General features: G+C 47.0%; 9 protein-coding genes across 9 annotated transcripts; 2 read left to right on the forward strand and 7 right to left on the reverse strand.

Moving 5' to 3' along the window:
* Positions 1 to 435: 435 nt before the first annotated feature.
* Positions 436 to 762, reverse strand: N7516_001659 (uncharacterized protein; the record flags this gene model as incomplete). The annotated part of the gene is made up of 2 exons (XM_057214379.1): positions 436 to 683; positions 729 to 762. 2 exons carry the CDS (start codon positions 760 to 762, stop codon positions 436 to 438), a joined length of 282 nt encoding a protein of 93 aa, XP_057076262.1.
* Positions 763 to 1,830: 1,068 nt separating this feature from the next.
* Positions 1,831 to 2,306, reverse strand: N7516_001660 (uncharacterized protein; the record flags this gene model as incomplete). Its single annotated transcript, XM_057214380.1, has 2 exons — positions 1,831 to 2,082; positions 2,136 to 2,306. The coding sequence occupies 2 exons, from the start codon at positions 2,304 to 2,306 to the stop codon at positions 1,831 to 1,833; spliced, it is 423 nt and encodes a 140-aa protein (XP_057076263.1).
* A 688-nt stretch (positions 2,307 to 2,994) lies between these two features.
* Positions 2,995 to 3,414, forward strand: N7516_001661 (uncharacterized protein; the record flags this gene model as incomplete). Its single annotated transcript, XM_057214381.1, has 1 exon — positions 2,995 to 3,414. The coding sequence occupies one exon, from the start codon at positions 2,995 to 2,997 to the stop codon at positions 3,412 to 3,414; it is 420 nt and encodes a 139-aa protein (XP_057076264.1).
* A 2,574-nt stretch (positions 3,415 to 5,988) lies between these two features.
* On the forward strand, positions 5,989 to 6,885 carry N7516_001662 (SNARE domain protein; the record flags this gene model as incomplete). The annotated part of the gene is made up of 4 exons (XM_057214382.1): positions 5,989 to 6,023; positions 6,080 to 6,632; positions 6,686 to 6,764; positions 6,809 to 6,885. 4 exons carry the CDS (start codon positions 5,989 to 5,991, stop codon positions 6,883 to 6,885), a joined length of 744 nt encoding a protein of 247 aa, XP_057076265.1.
* Positions 6,886 to 6,946: 61 nt separating this feature from the next.
* On the reverse strand, positions 6,947 to 8,246 carry N7516_001663 (histone chaperone napB; the record flags this gene model as incomplete). Its single annotated transcript, XM_057214383.1, has 3 exons — positions 6,947 to 7,065; positions 7,126 to 7,962; positions 8,132 to 8,246. The coding sequence occupies 3 exons, from the start codon at positions 8,244 to 8,246 to the stop codon at positions 6,947 to 6,949; spliced, it is 1,071 nt and encodes a 356-aa protein (XP_057076266.1).
* A 1,997-nt stretch (positions 8,247 to 10,243) lies between these two features.
* N7516_001664 (NmrA family NAD(P)-binding protein) lies at positions 10,244 to 11,458 on the reverse strand (the record flags this gene model as incomplete). Its single annotated transcript, XM_057214384.1, has 2 exons — positions 10,244 to 10,658; positions 10,815 to 11,458. The coding sequence occupies 2 exons, from the start codon at positions 11,456 to 11,458 to the stop codon at positions 10,244 to 10,246; spliced, it is 1,059 nt and encodes a 352-aa protein (XP_057076267.1).
* A 2,237-nt stretch (positions 11,459 to 13,695) lies between these two features.
* N7516_001665 (putative lysophospholipase) lies at positions 13,696 to 15,559 on the reverse strand (the record flags this gene model as incomplete). Its single annotated transcript, XM_057214385.1, has 3 exons — positions 13,696 to 14,022; positions 14,118 to 14,482; positions 14,542 to 15,559. The coding sequence occupies 3 exons, from the start codon at positions 15,557 to 15,559 to the stop codon at positions 13,696 to 13,698; spliced, it is 1,710 nt and encodes a 569-aa protein (XP_057076268.1).
* Positions 15,560 to 16,620: 1,061 nt separating this feature from the next.
* N7516_001666 (uncharacterized protein) lies at positions 16,621 to 17,739 on the reverse strand (the record flags this gene model as incomplete). The annotated part of the gene is made up of 2 exons (XM_057214386.1): positions 16,621 to 17,035; positions 17,099 to 17,739. 2 exons carry the CDS (start codon positions 17,737 to 17,739, stop codon positions 16,621 to 16,623), a joined length of 1,056 nt encoding a protein of 351 aa, XP_057076269.1.
* Positions 17,740 to 18,539: 800 nt separating this feature from the next.
* On the reverse strand, positions 18,540 to 19,106 carry N7516_001667 (uncharacterized protein; the record flags this gene model as incomplete). Its single annotated transcript, XM_057214387.1, has 1 exon — positions 18,540 to 19,106. The coding sequence occupies one exon, from the start codon at positions 19,104 to 19,106 to the stop codon at positions 18,540 to 18,542; it is 567 nt and encodes a 188-aa protein (XP_057076270.1).
* Between the last annotated feature and the right edge of the window lie 705 nt (positions 19,107 to 19,811).

A 19,811-nucleotide genomic window follows, 5' to 3' on the forward strand; every position in this document is an offset into this window, starting at 1 on the left:
TCAAGTGAGGGACGTTCGATATACTGTGGGGGTGTTATCGCTTTTTTTTTTTATCTCCCCGCGCCCGCGCCGGGCGTCCAAGGCTGCTTAGTCACTTTTGGGGTCGATCCACAGGGTAGGTAGCCCTAAGAACATCGTCCACAATTCTTTACCATACACCTACAGGTGTATAACTTTGATGGATCCTATCATTCTGCAGATGCAGATGCAGAAGTAAGGAACAAACAAAACAGCGGGAAATGGGGTTGGTGCATCTTACATAACTTATTTATGGTTGCCTTGAGATTGTCAGAACAAGTCTCTTCGTCTATGAAGACATGGAGTGGGTTATCTGGTCTTCGAATGATCATGCTTTCTTCAAATGCTCAACTTCTCTTAAAAGCCCATACATAAGTGTTCTCCCAAAACCACAAATGAGGAACGAGACTGGTGGGCCTAATTCCTTCCACCCTCCTCTTCGCTTGCACGAAGTGCTACAGTCAAGGCTAGCTTGGCAAAATATTCGGTGTCCTTCTCCTGATAGATCAAATATGGTCCATATTTGTGGATGCGCAGAAATTCGTCTTGTTTAACGAAAGGCTTTTGCTTGTCACCCGTCATATGCTGTGTATACCCGTCCTTGTGAACAGTGTTGAGAATGTACATCTCGGTCCCATTCTGGGCAAAAAGTGTCACCTTAATAGCTATATCAGTATAGAACCAAAAGACAGCATAATGAATAAGCTTACCTGTTCTTTTGGAGGCTTTTCTTCGGATGGTCATTCAACAAGGCTGTTATCATCTCCATCGTTTCCTGCCAAGAGACTTCGGGCTCATGCTTTCGGCGGTCCCGATCTTTCGCTTCCACAATAGCCTGGCTTCGAAATGTTGTTCTCGACTCCAGGAAGCGTCAAGTGTACTCGAGCCGGATTCCAGTCACTGTCCACATCAGGGTGCATCGCACAGACTACTTGCAAGAAACTAAGAAGTGAGGCATTCACAAGCTCTTTATTGCAGCCATAGGCCCTCTCCTGTTCCGCGGCGTTTGACTGTAGCAACTGGTACACACCATCGATGCTGTTGTTCGTAGGGATGCCAGGAAACACCTACTGCACTATCCTTTGACGGTGTCCCGTTTCGAATCGCCACTAAGTAGTCATTGAAAGCTTGGATACTTTCCAGATACTCAGTGGCTTTGCAAAATTGGGTCTCTAGTCCCAGCTGTGTTTGAACCTGCCATCTGTTGGTCGGCGGCACCTTAGGCCAGGTAGTTTTCAGGAGTAGGAATTCTTCCTCAACGACCTTAGAGCCTGACTTGAATGGGCCTCTACTTAGACGGAAGAAGCCTTTTATCACAATACGTATAATATAGGATTCACTATATAGGTTTAGGAACTTCTAAAGTGAATTGAATCTGAAGTGAATCTGAAGTGAATCTGAAGTGGATTTGAACAAAGTTGGCAGATCTCTTGGCCGCTAGTTTAGGGGTGGTGAATCGTTATAGGGTAGACTGTTGTAGATATAAATTGAAGACACTCAAGTAAGAGATAGATATACTACATTAGTAGTATGGAGTATTTCCAAGCACTTAGACATGATAATACCCTAATAACCGATATTTTAGGTATAGTATTATAAACAAAGTCTGCTTTCTTGAAAAAAGACGAAGTACAAGTCACGAAACTGACGGCGGAGCGATTCTAACTTCAGCTGCACCGGTGATATCCTTGATATCATCGAATACGCCATTTATCCGGCAGAAGTAGGTAGTTCCCTGCCGCGCATCACCCCCAGCTAAGATTCCGAAAATCTTCCCATCCGCTCTGGTTATCCAAGACCCAGAGTCTCCTTCTACTGCAAAACTGCAAATGGATAGGAGCTCTCGGAAGTTGCAATCTTGTTAACCCAAGTGATGACGGGATGGAATCCGGCTCCCTTCTTGCTTTGGAGTCGGGCAATCTCAATAGATTCTAAGCCGTGATGCACGGAAGCTGTCATGCCAGTAGATCGCCCGGACTTATAAAGTTTCAATCCGTTGCGGACATCCGGGAATGAACCACCTTGATATGGAGGATTGGTCGGCGCGTTGCAGTACTGGAACCCCTAAAAGATTTATGAATTAGCTCGAGAAAAGTTACATATGACATCCAACTTACCTTGTTTCCAGAGATGCAATCCCCATGCATTTGCCGGCGGGTTCTATTCTCCGACATCTTGATCAGAGCCCAGTCAACCGCCACTCGACGGCGGTACCTATCAAGCCGGGTACGGTTCATACCGCTTCCAGCAACGACATGTCCAAGGTAGTATGCCTCATTCTTGAGCATTTTTGCGTATTTGTCCCGGTCCTGTTCAAATTGTTGAATGCACTTCAGAGTAGCCTAACGGGGCCATCGAACGGAGAAGAGGTGGATGATATTGAGCAGAAGCCCATTGAATGAGCGCTCACTTGCGAGAAGGAAGATGTAGCTGCTGCTGACGAAGACGACATGGTGAAAGAAATCTCAAGTTCGGCAGAGAAAGGAAGTAAAATCAGGGTGAAAGAGTACGTGAATGGCAAGGATGGAATTAGAAGATACGCTTGGAACCTGATAGGTTCCGACACCCATGATACCTACATATGTAGGTAGTTTCCGACACCACCAGTTTCAGAAGCGACCCCGGGACTCTAACATACTTAGGTAATATCGATGGATTGAGGTGCGGAACCACCTGGATGAAGCTTGTCTAGAATGGGCACTCGCGGCTATCCATATCACATCTAAGTTCCAATAGCATACTAATCATCTCGGTAGAGCATATCGGTAATTCAGTATGTATGGTACTAGTTAACTGGTCTTTCTTAGGTGATTACAACATATGGGGCCCCGGTCACTCGCTTAATCAGCAGCACATGCTTCCAAGGTTTCCGCCCCAGGGGTCGTCCATTCCCTTCAATCTAGTACCACCTCGCTGCTAAGTCACTCGCCACATATCTATACCTAGTCCTATTACCATCATTCCTTACTTCTCGTAATGTCTGACGAACCAATCACACTCCCCGATATGTCAAATGTTCAACAGCCGGCAAATGTGTATTACTTCCGTCCCTACAGTTTCTACTGGCCTGGGGCCTTCATCTTCGTTGGTGCATTTGCTTGCTCTGCCTTAACTGGGACCGTGAATACTAGCACCAGTGTCCTTCTCTGGGCCGTCTACCTACTCGGCCTTTTCACTATCCTTTTGATCGACCCTTTATGCATCTTCGAACAGAAACATATTGATGAAAATGGATGTCCTTTTACCGTACGCCGCCCGCTGGTTGGTTTCCGCTCCTGTGAGCAGGTCATACCTCTGGAAGTCCTGGAGCGGGGACTCTATCGTGTAGAGGACGACGAAGACCAGCCTCGTCTCCGTGATGGATATCGCTACGGGCCCGCATTCTTCCGTATCTAGACGCCTAGGAGATGAGTGGACAATTAGGCTTGATGGTCTCGGCGTAAGCGCTAGGCTCCTCATCATCTACACCACAGTGCTGCCTGTCTTGCTCCCTCGAGAGTTGTTCTGCGCTAGCTTCTTATTCTTCACTTTACGTATCACCTTGTGTGCTGGGTGTACCAGCCTGCAGCTCGATTTGTTGGGATGTTTCCTTTTAACTAGACATGTACGGGCGACTAAGTATGCCATCGCCACATAACTCTGTCATTGGTTCATATTGCCAGTAGTAATTTAGATCCACTAATGTTGTAGGTATTAATTGAAGCCTACGGATGCTTAAAGATGTCTGAATACCTACCTAGGTAGATTATAAGGTTAATAAAATCAATGTCTTCTAAAATTGGCATAGTGGCTTTTAAGTAAATTGAATCTGAACTGGATCTGAAGAAAATTAGCAGATCTCTTGGTCGCTAGTTTAGGGGCGGGTGAATCTCTATAGGATAGACTGTTGTAGATAATAACCAATGACAGGGCTATGTGCCAGTGGCATACTTAGTCGCCCATGTATATCTCTTCATGCTAATACTCATCGATCCTTCTAGGTACGAATTCGTGGTCAAATTAGACCGGTGGTTTTGTATAAAGTTTTGTATAAAATCTATTATCGTGATACTAAAATCAGTACAATATCTACTAAATTCATACTTCTTACTATGACAATATGATAAAATGGAATATATAGGTTGGTATTAGCGTAGAATATAGACCTTATACGTGCCAAGGCTATATTTGGGCATAGAAATGGGCTTTTGATGGGCTTTGATGGGCGCCCATTAATGGGCTGTGGGTTGGACTGGGCTTTGAAGACTAAGCCCATAGCCCACTGCGGGTTGGGCTGTGGGCCGGAGGCTTAGGCCCATTTGTGGGCTATTGAGAAGTCTAGTGAAGGTGACCGAAAGAATATTGTTATAAAGAAACTACGAAGTATGTAGCTTAGCACGAGGTCAACATTGTCTAAAGCAAAACATCTCAAAGGAAATTCCCAATTCTTAAGTAAACATCCTATTCCTGCCATGGATAGGCCCAGCACTGACGTAAAGCATCGAATAACCAACCTAGACATTTCTGTAAATCTCAGCCCAATTCACGTAGCTCTCCTTCCCCCACTGCTTTAGGTCAAAAGTACCCTCCCTAAGCTCATCCTGTCGGCCATTCCACATGAAAGAAACTCCCTCAATGGTTTCCTTGGAGCAGACTTGGCGTTAGTTAGCGGGTGGAGAGGTACGTCGAAAGAGAGGCACTTATTGTTGAGAGGTGTGCGTGGAAGGAGAGGTACTTGGCCGCGTGGTTAGCAGATAGAGGTGTGCGTCTAGTAGAGAGGCACTTGCGTAGGATGAAATCTCTGTGCGAGAAAAGCCCTCGGTCAGGGTATGTTTGTATGGAGGTGACACCATTTGTAGGTGTTTGTGGGGTTGGCCTGGCCGGTGATGTCGACAGTGACGATGGCGACGATGGTTGAATAGAGCATACAAGGGCTCATAACCTGTTAGGAGAGGTTTACGTGGTGGACATCGAAGTGCATGGTGCAATGTGAGGTTGATTGAAGAGTTGAGAGTTGTACTAATAAATCTGAAACCATGATCTCGGCGAAAATACAGCATTGTGCTGTCTTGTTACCGCATTAAATGGGCATATCAGCTATGGGACTGCTGTGATGGATACATAGCGGCGAAGAGATCGACAATAACAGCATGAATTGGGAGGATTTGATGCCAGTGTAGACACCAATCTTAAAGCTACGCGTCTGAAACTGAATGTATCGAGTAACTATCTAGGTAGACACATGTATTCCGTGGGATCCGCCAGTGACTATGGAGCCCAAATGCTCAGTCATGACTTTATCAAAAGACTCACACGAGAATTGGTGTTTAATATTGATTGGCAGCGAGTATATGGCATGACTTTCAACAACTGGGTAATGCTGATATCTCTCCATAAATGTGCACGCACCATATGGTTTGGGACCCTCCGCCTGCGCTGTCTCATGTGGGCTACGGAGAGAAGGCGGTCGAGAGGGTTGAGAGGAGTGAGGAGAGAGGAAGAAGAGAAGAGAAGGAAGGGTGGGAGGAGGCCTTTTATAAGGTCACGTCCCACGTACCTTCCCAAAATGGATGGCCCTTTGCTCTTTCCTTTTTTGTCTGCTCAACGTTATTGTTTACACAATGAGGCATAATAGGTCTCCATGGGGAAGGAAGGAAGGCCTATAGTCCCTTCCTCTTCTGAATATAGGTCTTGAGCATTCCGGAAAAAGAAAACATAAAATACCTGTAGAAGATGATAGACGTGATGTTGTAGTTGAATGATCGTTATCTTCGAACAAACAGATAATCACACTACCATCGTCACCTTCAAAATATACAGGTCCTTGAAGTCCTGCGTCGTCAAGTGTTGACAGGCCAAAACTGCTCAGTTGTCCCAAACAGCTCACCCTAACAGTTAGTCAGCAACACCCGCCTCCGCTCCAGGCTCACCCGTGGACCAAACCGGGGCCGAGAACTATCAACAACACACCCGATACCCTATACCACAGCCATGGAGCACGCCGACCCATTCCTACAAGTCCAAGCGTGAGCCCTACCTCAACCCGAAAACACAAATCCATAACTAACCACCAAGCTCCCAGGGACGTCGTCTCAACCCTACAAACCAGCCGACCACTCTTCTCCTCATACCTCCGCATCCGGTCACTAGCCAAAAGCCCAACCAACCCCGAACTCAAGCAAGCGCGCTCAGAGCTCGAAAGCACATTAACAGAGCTAACGGCCGACCTGAACGATCTGGTCGAAAGCGTGCGCGCAATCGAACAAGACCCGTACCGCTATGGACTGGAGCTAGAGGAGGTGCAGCGACGGCGCAAGCTCGTCGATGATGTCGGTGACGAGGTCGAGAAAATGCACCAGGAGTTACAGCAGGCTGTTTCCAATTCTGCTGTCGACACCCTGCCCAATCCTACGGAGTTTGATGCTGCGCTTGAGGAGGAGCGCGGCCGTGGCGGGGATGATTATTATGCTTCCATGGAACAGCAGCGCCAGTATGAGCTTATGCATGAGCAGGATGAGCAGCTTGATGGTGTTTTCCGCACTGTTGGGAATCTCCGTCAGCAGGCTGATGATATGGGTCGTGAGTTGGAGGATCAGGCTGTCATGATTGATGAGGTTGATACGTTGGCCGACCGGGTTGGGGGAAGCTGGCGAATGGGATGTCGCGTATCAAGCATATTGTGCGCAAGAATGAGGGTAAGTCTGCCTCCTTTATTTTCGTCCCGTTTACTTCGTCTATGCTGGATTTCTACTGGGATGGATGGTCTGGTATGGTATGGGAATCTCAAGTTCAAACTAACTTTTCCGACTAGATACATGGTCCTCCTTTTGTATCGCGGCACTCATATTCGTCCTCGTCTTATTATTAATCCTCCTCATTGCACTGTGATAATACAAAATCAAGGGGTTAGGTAAAAGCAAAAATCATCAAAAGGGGGGATCATGGCGTTTTAGTTGCGAGCCTTCTTGCGCGGGCGCGACTCACTTTCTTCATCGGAGTCCTGTCCGTCCATCTCCTCCATATCGAGGTCCATATCTTCGAGCTCCTCGCCGATCTGGAAGGATTGAACTGCGGTCAAAGTTAGTGGGGGGAGAGGAACATCTCACTCGCTATCCGGGATCTACATACCGTAGTAGCTGAGCGCATCGGGCCAGAGGTCCTCGGCAATGGCAACAGCAAGGTCATCTCCATCGGGGAAGATATCGATTTCCTCAAGGCTGGCTTCGTCATCCTCCTCATCGTCGGAGTCAGAGTCACCGGCCTCCTCAATATCCTCGCCCTTCTGGATCTTGGCCCAGCGAGCCTCGATCTCCTTGGCAGCCTCCTTGGACTGAGCAGCAGAGACGTCACGGCCACGGTATCCGAAGAATCCGAAGAAGCTCATGCCAACGGGGCTGGGGTCCTCATCATCCTCATCATCCTCGGCGTTGGCAATCTCAGCCTCAGCCTCCTCGACCTTCTTAACAAGAGCAGCGAACTCGGGCAACTTCTTACGGTCACCACCCTTCTTCTTCTCAGCCTCAGCAAGGTCACAAGCAGCATCGAGCATGCCCTTGGTCAAATCCATATCCTTCTTCCAGTTGATGCGAACGGGCTCGGAGACCAGACCCTCCCAGGTGCGGGTCTTGCCAGCGGCGTTCTTGGAGACCTCCTGGCGCCAGTAGAACTCCTTGACGAGCTTGTCGTTGGTGAAGAAGGGGTTCTCCTCACCAGTCTTGAACTCAAAGGTGAAGCGCAAGCTGCGGGGCTCGCCGTTGCCTTGGGCATCAAGCTCGAATCGCTCAACGGTCATGTTCTTGAGGCTCTCGCCGAGAACTTGGGCATCGCTGGAGAGAATGTACTCGTCGATCTCGGGGGGAGCACTGGCGAACACGCGCATCCAGAACTCAGCCTGCACATCGGGGATGTTGATGATCTCACTGCGCTTCTGGATCAGGGGGGTCATGAGCTTGACAGAGTGGCGCACTATAGGGTGTTGTTTATTAGCAATTGGTTCATTCATAACTCTCTATATGCTTCTCAATGCCATTGTCTTGTTTTCCATGGTAGAGTAGACTCTGCAGGTTATTTTGCTTGCCCCACCACAACCAAAGAGAAAGAAAGAGAGATAGAAACTAGGAAATCAGAAACATACACTGTTCAACCTCAGCACGAGAGAACTGCTCTTCCAAAACAGCAATCTTCTTCATAGCAGCCTCGGGGATGCTAGGCATCTCGACGCGGTCAAGGAGGGACTGATCGTTAGACATAATGTGTATTCGTGAAGATAGGTCGTAAAGTAAATAAAAAGAAACGAACACTCAGACTTGAGTGTTCAATTTAATAAAGAGAGAAGAAATGGAGGAGGGAAAGATCAAGAAGAGGGAAGAAAACAATTAAGGGACGGCAGGAGAAAAAAAAAAAAAATTTTGTTATGCGCGCATCAGAAGGAGATGAGCTAGGACAAGCTACCTGATGATACTTGCTGGTACTTCCATTTCCATGGTACTACACCGGAGAACCAAAGTATCTATGTGTACCACAGTGTCCACCGGGCAACGGACAATGGTGGGGGTTGGAGTGATAGTTGGCCTGAGGTGTCGAGTGCTACATCATAGGCTAAGAACATGAAGAGAAAACTCTGACGCTGATCTTGTGGAGTTTTATTTTTTTTACGTGTCCAATGTTAGTGCTTTTCAATTATCGAACGTTCTGGTGGGCACTAGTTGGGCTTGGAATTGAATATTGGAGGTACAATATAAACGAGGGTAAGGAGAGAGTCAATGCTAGGTGGTACGAAGTGTATAGTTCATTCAATGTTCATATGTTACAGTTAGGTGTTGAATCTGTGTGACTGGAAAAGATATTCATTATATCTTACTCCAATGTTTTGATATTCTAATTTGACAGATGTATGTTGGAGGAAATAGCAAAGCTCACCGTATGTCTATTAAGAACTTTCAAATGAAGCCCTAATGCATACATTTTCACCAATGAACAATATGTTTTAGGTAAATAGTGCCTCAGCCTCTAACTACAACATATATTGGCCAGGAAATAATCTTACCCTATCTTCTTAACTCCCTACGATTATTTTCCTCACATCCCTCACTAAAAATCCTATAAACATGCACCGCCATCTAGATACATAGCCACAATCATCAGAATCCAACATCCTATCTCAACCCTTCCGATTAGACAAAAAGAAGCGGGGACCGAAGAAAAAGAAGGGGAAAAAAAAGCAAGCATACAAGATAAACTAAAAATAAGGAATACTTTATTTCAACGCCAATTCATAATTCATCCTCTTAGGACCTTGAGTACAGAGTCCATCCATAGAAGATACAGACTGCATTATTATATTCAGAGGTTTTTTTTCACCATGGCAAGTATATTAGGCATTTATTTTTCAAATCCCCTTTCAACTGAACTCCTGTTCCTCTCCGGAGTCCGAGTCCGAACTTCCCCTCATATGATTTGTTCGTGCAAGACCCAGTTAGATAAGAGGAGCGGTCTGCATGTTCAGCGTGTAAACCCTCAACGTGGACGCACGGGACCTGCAGGACTGGTCAATTGGGACCAGCAGGCACGAGGCACGTTTTTGTGATGATACGAATTAAAGGAGACGAAAAAGAGTCGGGGGATAAGTTCCGGGATCTGATCGAGGGGTTCTTAGAGGGGGCGAATTGCTGGGATGTGGAAGTGGAAATGAACCGAAATAATTGGGCATATTCCTGATCGTAGATTCGAGCACATAGATCTCATGGCCAGTAACCAGAGTCGGGATATCTTATTCCATATTTTTGTTTCTGTTTCCTTTTCGAAGCTTGGGGTGGAGGATGAGGTTCATTGAACCAAATAGAACGAAACAGCAATATTGAAAAAGCAAAAGGTAGAAGAAAGCAAAACAAAACAAACAAACAAACAACTTTTTTTCGGTGATTTAGATCAGATATCAAATCAAAACCAAACCACAAAGCAAAATTGAACCTCGTCCAATGCTACCCCCAAGCATCTTCCGATTAAGAACCGAGGTTAAGTCATGAAAGTCCATATATCCCATGCCCGTTCGCCAAGAATGCAATGATTAAAAAAGAACAGAACGAAAACAGCAAGGGCAGCTTCACATGCACAGAACACATCACCATGCACGTCTCCGCCCAGATCGAACTGTCGTAAAAGAAAAGAAAAGCAAGGCAGTGTCATCAATAGGCCAGAGGGCAAGAGCCACAAAGACAAAAAAAAAAACAAAAGATCTCAAAAGATCTCAAACCATCCAGTCAAGACCATTGGCCTCTTCTTCCACGGGGAACACTTCACGCGCATACTCTTCCATATCGCGCCAGCCCTGCCAGAGATGTCGAGACTCATCTGTCACCCGAAGTGAGATAACACCACCAGGCCCTTGCATCATACCTGCACCGGCGCCCTTTCCACCCGCCGGTCCAAGACCCTTTGGTGAACCCGCGGCGGGCTGTGAGAACTCTGGCTGTGGGAAGTAGGGGGCATCACATCTGCCAAATAGCTCCTCCAGCGCTTCAAGCTGTTCTCGATATCCAGGCGGGATGTTGACCTTGATCTCGATCTTGGGCACGCGGACGTACTGACATGGACGGTCCAGGGCTCGCGAGAATGCTGCGCACACCTGTAATGGAGAGAGTGTTTCGAAGGTGAGAGCAATACTAAGAAGCGGTGTGTTAGCTGGTGTGTTTTTTATTTTCCTATTTCTTGTTCTTTCTCTCGTTGTTATCTTCTACGCCCACAGACTCCAGATGGGAGTCCGTAAACCCCGGAAGAAGTCCCGATTTTTTTTTAAGGATTGTATTTCCTGCACTCACCGATGACCATTCCATTTCTTTGTACCGTCCTTGAAAATCTGCAGGAGAGTAGGACCAACATCATGCTCAGCATCCAGCCATGGCAACGGAATTTCTGGATCGAACGGCGCACGCCACTCAAAGCTCCCATCTTCGAGGAGCTCCATCTGGAAGAGCGGGTATGGCAGGCTTGTGAAGTTGTTATTGTAGATACCGGCGTAGACGAACGTAGCCGGCATTCCGAGCTGACGGACGTAATTCTCGACTGTGAACTTCGGCGCCCACTGTGGGACCGCGGGCCAAGGACCATGAACAGAATGATCTGGCATACTGCTATAGATGTAGTGCTGGATTGAGCCGGAACGTTTTGCGGCGTCTGCTAGGTCACGGCCAATGGCGACCTCGTCACCGGACTGGGAGGTGGTATTGATAAAGGCGAGCTGGGCGCCTTTGAAGAGCTCGTCCATCAGGGCGATGTTGCCGAGGAGCGGGCCTTGTAGGAGGGTCACATTGGGGAGTTGTTGGAGTTCTGGTGCGATGACGCCTTTCAGTGAATGGATTTGCGCGCGCACTGAGTAGCCCACGGCGGACGCGACGCGGATCAGTGAGGCCGCTTGCCGGCCTGTCGCGTTGACCACGGCAATGGTCTTATGTGGATGTGTCATTCGGGTTGATCGGGGAGGGACCTGGGGAGAAGGGGGTATAAAGGGAGGAAGTATAGAATAAGGAAGAAGTAAGTTTATTAGAGAGGGCAGGAAGGACAGATAAAAGAAGAGAAATCTGGAGTAAGCCTTGGCGAGAAGGGCTTGCGATGGTGGGGTAGAGGTTGGAAAGTTGTATGTAACAAGAATCGTGATCAGACCTAAATTATGCGATTGGAACAGTCAGGAGTTTGACTCCAATGTCCTTAATGTCCTTCTGATCTGCAATTTTCAAATAAAAAATTCAAAAATACGAAATAAAACGAAATAAAATAAAAATAAAATCTCTTTTTTTTAAAAAAAAAAACTCCATTGAAATTCCGAAAAACGCGGAGAGACAAAAAGGATAAGATAAGAATTTCTTTATACATCCTTGTCCATATACTACTCTATTGTATATTACTTATATTAGTACTATTCAATGCAACGTGTATAATATCTCTCTCTCTCTCTTTCTAATATGCGTGATATATCCCCTAAATATCCAATCCCTAACCAAATCAGAGCAACCCCCCGAAAAAAAAAAAAAAAAAAAAAAGAAAAATCCACAGTGCGGTCTCGTCCATCGATGTTACGTAAATCGGCACCACACTTGGGATATTTTCGGCAGCAACGGGAAGATCTTGTGATTCGGGAACTTATACTTCATTCACCTTGATGGTGTCATGGTCTATTCTATTTCATCCTACATACTAGACATATACACATATATCAAACTACAACACCTATATACATCTATACATCTATACATCCATGCCAAGCATTGAAATCGAACCCATAGCGGAACCCCTTCCGAGGGAAATACTACCCAAACTACGGAGTACTCCGTACAGAGTAAATAATAGCATCATACTAAAATCGCGCAGGTGACTTCATACCATCGTAAAAAAGCCTTCCTGTTCCACCAACTGTCTGCCAGGGACAGCCTCACGTGGTGTGTATATCGTATATATCTGCCCTAGGATGTGGGCTAGTGCTTGTCCAATAGCGGTGTTGGGGCCTTGGCACAGGTTGACGTGCTACACTGGCCATGTCCGACTTGCCATTTCACCCGATACGTCCAATTGGTCGGGGTTAACAAGGTACCTATAAGTTAGGTAGGTTGGGAAATTACTCCGGTGTGAAAATGAGTTTCAAACTGTGGTGCCTGAACCCCGCAATTCTCACAAGGTCGGAACATGTCTGAACATGGTCACATCATTCCCTGCTGCATCAGCCACAAATGAGACTATTTTCTAGATCTATGAGGCAATCATACTGTGCTTGGGTCGGATACTACAACCTACCACATATATAATTATGTGCTAGTACCCTGTAACTAGTGTATACAACATACTTATGATCTTGGTAGGTTGTACGATGTGGGTATAAGAAAAAGCAAAGGAGGAAAAAAAAGCAAAAAGAACGTGCAGAGATATAACCCCACCATAAAAGACAATTCCCTTTCCACTCTTAACTATAACAATCTAGAACCTCAATAATATGCTTTCTACCTTGGTAGGTAACCTGTACAAAATACAACCGTTAAACCCCAGAAAAACAGACGCAAGAAAAACCAAAGCGCAAAAAAAAAGGAGCAAAAAGCGCTCTTATCTTCCCCACTTAGTGCCTGTATCCCGGCTACGGCTGGGGTCGATCTCCGCGGATGGAATTCCGTATTTCAGCCTGGTAATGGTGCCACAACTAAAAGGAGACAATACAAGTAGATGGGGGCCATTATTCGTGTAAAGTTCCACTCGGATTCTGGCGTGATCATAAAAAATATCGGAGTACGAGATTCGGATAATGTGCGACATGAACAAAATGGTGCAAAATATGGTGTCAGAATAAGCCCGACGGGTACTCGATGTGGTATATTGTTCTATCTAATAATTCTATACTGCACCATGTCACCATAACAGACACAAAGCGCAGACATCCTAGCCAACCCAACTCGATCAATTGAAGAGAGCAGGGAAAACTTCCATCCCCAAATGAACTCACCCGCATTGCTTACAAGGGGGACGAGGTCAATGCCCTCCTAAAAAAAAGGAGGGACATTCATATCGCACCAAGCTATAGGTAAACAAAAACCCCCATCCTACATAAAGCAAGGAAGCATACGACACACACACACAACGCCGCCCGGCCCAATCCCCGACTGAGCCTAATCCTAAATCAAACCCGATACGATACCCATGACGATAATTGGAGACCCCAGTCTAAGAAGGCGCAGACCCAGGAATTATTCGGTTCTTATCACCAACCTGTTCCCACTCCTCCATCTCCCGCTGGCTTATCTCTTTCGGCCCAACTCCAGCCATACCCCAAACGAAGGGGCGATGACGTGCCAGGAGTTCAGCGGCTGGTCGCTCATCTGAATGCAGATGGGCGCCGGATTTGCGGAGGAGGAGCGTGTGTTCGGAGAGACCCGCGTTCGCGGCTAGGAAGAGCGGGGTGCGGCCGGTGCGATTGCGGAGGTGCACGGAGCCGCCTTGAGATAGGAGGAAGTGGAGGATTTCGATTGCCGGGGATGTTGCTGCTAGGTGCTGTGTTGGGTTAGTGGTGTGTTCGAGATAAGGATATGAAAGAGATAAGGGATTGGTGATAAGCGGGCGGGTGAGTGAGGTGGGATGATGCTTACGATGGGCGTGTTGCCGGAATAATCGGCATCGTTCAAGAGCCAGTGGTGCTCGGTCTTGGTGATGGCTTGGACCTTCTCCAGATCGCCCACGGCGATGGCATACCCCATCGAGGTGAGTGTCTGGATGCGTTCGGGAAGTGTGCCGTCGGGGTGTCGGAAGATAGGTAGGGATGACTCGGTGAGTTCGCCTCGGATAGATACTGACATGCGTTTGGCGATGGATTCCGGGGTGGATTCCGGCAGAGCGAGGAGATAGGCCAGCTTCGTCAATGCTCCCTCGGTTGTCATGTCGAGACCGGCTACGACACCTGCTCGGGAGAGACTCATGCCTGTGGCATAGACTGGACTAACGCTGCCCGTGAGGCCTAGAAGATATGTCAATCAGATACCCTTTATCGGTATGCCAAGCCGTGGCTAAACTCACATTGCGTGATGTTTACAATAACAATACCCCGCTGGATAGCGCTGGCCAAGACGTTGATCATGGCATTATCCTGACCAGACGGCGCATTGCCTGCGCCAAAAGTCTCAAGAATCAATCCGCGTAAGCCATCCAGCTTCAGTACCGCATCCACCATCTCCGGTTTGATACCAGGGAAGATACGCAGACAAGCAACATGGGTAGTATCCAGATTCGTCTGGATACTAAACGGCTCCAAGCTCGTCGGTCGATGTACCGTATCCCAATTAACATTAGTGCGCATAGAAGTCGTAATCGCCAAGGGAGCACAATTCGGCGCATCGAACGCGGCAAAATCACTCGCCGCAACCTTCGTCGTCCGATTCCCGCGGAACAGTCGATTATTAAAGTACAAACACACCTCGGGAATCATAAAATGGCCCGCAACAACCAACGACCCGAGCAGGTTATCCGTAGCGTCATTTTGGAGCTCAAGCATAGGCGCCTGCGACCCAGTAAGAACAACCGGCTTGCCGAGATTCTGCAGCATAAAGCTGAGCGCCGAGCACGTGTACGCCAGACTGTCCGTTCCATGTAGGACAACGAACCCATCAAAGAGGGTGTAATTCCGCTCGATCGCCTCGGCGATTTGAGCCCAGCCCTTTGCGTCAATCGAGCTGCTGTCGAGCAGTTCTTCAAACTCGAAAACTGTGTACCGCACCTGTCGTCCATAGGCTGTCATCGGTGTGCGTAGGCTTGCATGTTCTTTTATTTCGTGCGCGGCGTTGGCGACCACGTCCATTGTTGCGCTGTCCGAGCCGTCGTTGAAGGTGGGGACTGGCGCCATACATTTTTCTTGGAACCCCCGCGCGGGGATGAAGCCAGCTGGTGAGGGCTGCATGCAGATTGTACCGCCGGTCATGATGATTAGGACGCGCGACTCTTGGGTTGCTTCTTCGGCTTTGGCTGCGTCCAGCGCTGGGGTAGTGCCCATTTTGGTGTTTCCTGCGCTGAGGTGAGGGTTCAGGCCGGTAGAGAGCATGGTGATGTGGTGATTTCCTATTGTCGTCGCGTGGTTGGTATCGTTTGACCCGTGACTTGCGATTGTGGTCGTAATTTCAATGATCGATAAATCCAACGAGGTCAATTGAGATCGGATCAAGACATTAATTCGTCAATTCATTCACCGTCTCGGGTGAGCCACGATAATAATGTGGGCTGTTTGGGGAAATGGTCAAGAAAATAATCTTGTCAGTCGGAATCCACGTCAAATAAAAACGGTATAACGTTAAAACCACTCAACTGCGTAGATCGTCAATGATTGACTCTTTTGACCGAAGAAGAGAGTTACCCCAACTGACCCCCAAATCCAATTACGTACATCCATTACCATTGGTCAATGCCTATTTAAGACTTTGACTCCACTCTCAGCGATCTCGGAGGATTGGCGAAAGTGTCGCACGTGACGTGGTCCGTCTAGTGGGCATAGAGGCCTAAGGCACCAATCTGCGAATAGCCTCATGAGTCATGATAGGGTGGGTATATCGTGACAAGTAATAACCGGGTTTATTAAGTTACTACTAGTTTATAAGTTATTACTAGTAGCTTTTAGATTAAAAACCATTAAGTATGACCTAGTAAGAAGCTTACTACAACAGCCTACCGTATAAAGATTCACCCACCTCTACTCAATTCTACTAGTGCACAATTAGCGTAGTATTTTATATAGTATTCTTGCAAATAACCCTTCAGTTATCCAGTTCTATGCCTAGGAGTATTATCGTATATAACAATCGGATCTTGCCCCCTTCTTAGACGGAAGAAGCCTTCCATCATAATACATATAATATAGGATTCACTATATAGGTATAGGTACTTCTAAAGTGAGTTTAGGGGTGAATCTTTATAGGGTAGACTGTTGTAGGTCAAAAAAAGGTGTTAAAATTCATTAGTTATTACTGATAGAGTGGTTGTTCCAAGGTTACCAGGGAATTTTACATAGCCGTCTGACCAGCCCACCCCTACCCACTGGTGACCTGGCGAGCAAAACACCCAGAAGCATTTCCAAGTCCCAGTGAGGACCGGGTCTCCCTTTCACCGACGTCATTTTTCGCCGTTTCTCTCTAGTAGGTTCTTGACTTTCTGTGCATCCTCTGTATCTCCCAACTCAGGATACAAACGAAGTACGGTATCCAACTCTGACATCGCAGCCCTGATGTTCTTTTCTGTCCGTGGACAGTGCGCCTTGACAAAACTCTCATGGATGTCCTTGAAGTGGAAGGCCGATTGGAAAAACAGTCTCCTTCCAGAGTCATTCAGCAATGTTGACACCAGAAGTGGAGGGTGCTGTGGAAGCTCCTTCTTCTTGATAGAATCCTCAAGGTAAAGACGGTCTTCTGTGAAGCTTTCGCCTTCTGCCACACCACCATTATGCCATCCAGGAATGTCGGCTATGAACCATGGGTGGTGAATAATGGCTGGCAGCGGTGCCACATACATCCAATCCCAGTCAATGACCCTATTTTTGATTCCGTCTGTTAGAACGAGGTTATACATTAGGGAGGCGACGTTTTATGCATACCCTGTCAAATGAAAGTCGTCGCTTTTCATGATATTGCACGCATTCAGATCCCCATGAGAAAAGCCGATGCCGGTGTATTTATCAAACTCAGCAGCATAATCTGGGATCATCGATCGCATGATCAGATAGTCAATAGCATTGCCCCATCTAGCAGTGCCATTAAGAGTTCGTCGAAGACCTCGGTCCAGGCTTTCCGTGAGCCAGTCTGAGTACAGACAATTTTTCTCTGTAGCAAGGGCGGAAGGAACAGGAGTAGTCCATAGTTGCAACAGAAATTTTGCGAGGTCATCCAGAAGCCTTTGACGTTTAACCTGAGGGATTTGAAAATTCCAGATCGCTAGCGGCTTGCCACTGACCCATTCAGAGTACAGCACAGGGTGTTCTGCTTCCACAAAAAGGGTTGGCGCTTTGATCTCTGGGCGTTGCTGTTTGATATGCTGAAATTGTTCAACGGCTCGCAGTTCGTTTTTCCAATTATTGGAATCGGTATTGACTCGGGCAGCCCATCGTACGGAGTCTTCAAAGACAACTTGGAATACGTGGTGTGAGCCACCGTGGCAAGGAGGTTCGTCAGCAAGTGAGCATGGGACTCCCAGGCGAAGGCGGCTAGCTTCGGACAGCAGGTCAGGCGAACCTGCCATATTGGATCTGGAAAATGACAGTGACCGTTGTGTTTGAAGATGTGAAATGACAGGGAGAGAGGGAGGTGAGAATGTGAAATAACAGGGAGAGAGGGAGGTGAAAAAGTGAAATGACAGGGGGAGGGGAGGGGGAGGTGAAAGAATAAGGTACCTGAGCAGCAGTGGGAGCGGGTGCCTTAAATATGGCTTATATAAATCACCACACTGTTTAACTAAAATAATTCCAACTTTGGTTTGCTAACATACCTAGGTACCTAGGTAGGTATAGCTATTTAGTACAAGTCCAAATCATCTTCCCTCTCCTGGATTTCTCCCTCTTATTCCCTTATCTACATTGGCTCCGCGATTTTAGGAAAAAGTAATCCTACTGCTGTGACATGTTTCCTATTCCTGAACTACGAATGATGGACACGACTAATTGCAAGCAGCAAGACTAGGGCATTGATTCAAGCGAAAAGGACCGGAGCTATTGACAACAAAGTGATTGACTGAAAGAAAAATGATGAGTGAGACGTAAGGAGTGACAGCTCAAAAATCTCAGTGCCTTTTGGTTTGAAACAAAAAAGCAAGCGACCTAGTTCACAATGAGTACAGAAGAGACCCTGGTCAAAGGATTATTTGACTTACCAGTAGGGTTGCTTCCGTTAGCGTGTTTCACGGCTGGTTAATATGATTGTGGTTCGGGTTCGGCGAAATGCTCGTGTCCGTACAGGCACATCGATACATGCGGTACGGTGGTTGACCATCAAAAAACCACATTGTCTCAGTTCCATTTTGAAGAAGTTCGGCGGGTATCTGTTTTATGAGATCTGTGATATACCAAGGCAGATAGATATAAATGAACGAACCTCGTTGCTTGAAAACATGATATTCACTTTGCCCTCAGTGCACTCCAGCATTCCCGTGGATTCATGTCCAGACAGACGACGCAGACCGACGAAATTATCCAGCCCATGAAGATTGACAGTGTCAAAGAATGCTTCAACAAAAGACGCATGCTGTTTGAGTTTTGGAGGATCGGTCTTGGAATAAGGGAAGAAACCGAACTCATAAGGGTAAGGTCTGCCCTCCTTCAAGAACCAAGAGATGGGGACAATCCTCCCACCATGCTTTGTAAAAGAGTCATCATATTTCCAAGGGGCTGTGACCATGTCTTTCTCCACGAGGATTGTTCCCTCTTCCAGGTCGAAATGACGATGGACAAGTGCCACTCCAAACAGATTCGAAACCCCATGTTGCAGAATAAGAGACTTCAACTTCGTCTCCACCAATGAAAGGCCATTCTTGCTTTGAAAGTGCTTGTTGGCGTCATGAAGGGATGAGATGCCATGGAAAGCAGTCGGGTCATATGGCCCCGAGAGATTCATGATTGTATGTTGTTCAAGTAAGGTGATAGATAATGTTGGAATTTGAGTTGGTGATGATGAAAAGCGTGGGAGCAGTAATGGGAATCACAGGACATATCAGGCAATCATAACCAGCAGCAAGTAGTAATGGGAGAAGTAATGGTCTCAAATTTCTTAGTCTCTCTGTAACTCTCAACTCTTCATCAACCTCACATTGCACCATGCACTTCGACGTCCACCACGTAGACCTCTCCTAGCAGGTTATGAGCCCTCGGGTGCTCTATTCAACTATCATCATCATCGTCATCCTCCATCGGCCCTTCCATCGACGCCATTGTCATCATTGTCACCATTGTCACCATTGTCACCATCGACATCGATATCACCGGCTAGGTCACCCCCACAAACACCTACAAACGGCGTCACCTCCATCAAAACAAACAATTTCAACATACCCAAACCGAGTGCTTTTCTCGTATAGGGTTCTCATCCCACAGCAATGAATACCTCTCCATTCGAAGCATACCTCACAATAACAAGTGCCTGTCTCCATTCAACGCACACCCCTCTATCTGCTAACCACGCGGCTAAGTTCCTCTCTATTCGTCGCACATCCCAACAATAATAAGTGCCTCTCCTGCGACGCACACGCCTCACAATCCGCTAGCCACGCGGTCAGTACCTCTCCTTCGACGTACTTCTTAAATTGTTTTTAGCAACCAGCTT

Source organism: Penicillium verrucosum (genome assembly GCF_028828655.1).
Source record: "Penicillium verrucosum strain IBT 35672 chromosome Unknown utg000001l_segment0_segment0, whole genome shotgun sequence".
In the NCBI taxonomy this organism is placed as follows: Eukaryota; Fungi; Ascomycota; class Eurotiomycetes; order Eurotiales; family Aspergillaceae; genus Penicillium; species Penicillium verrucosum.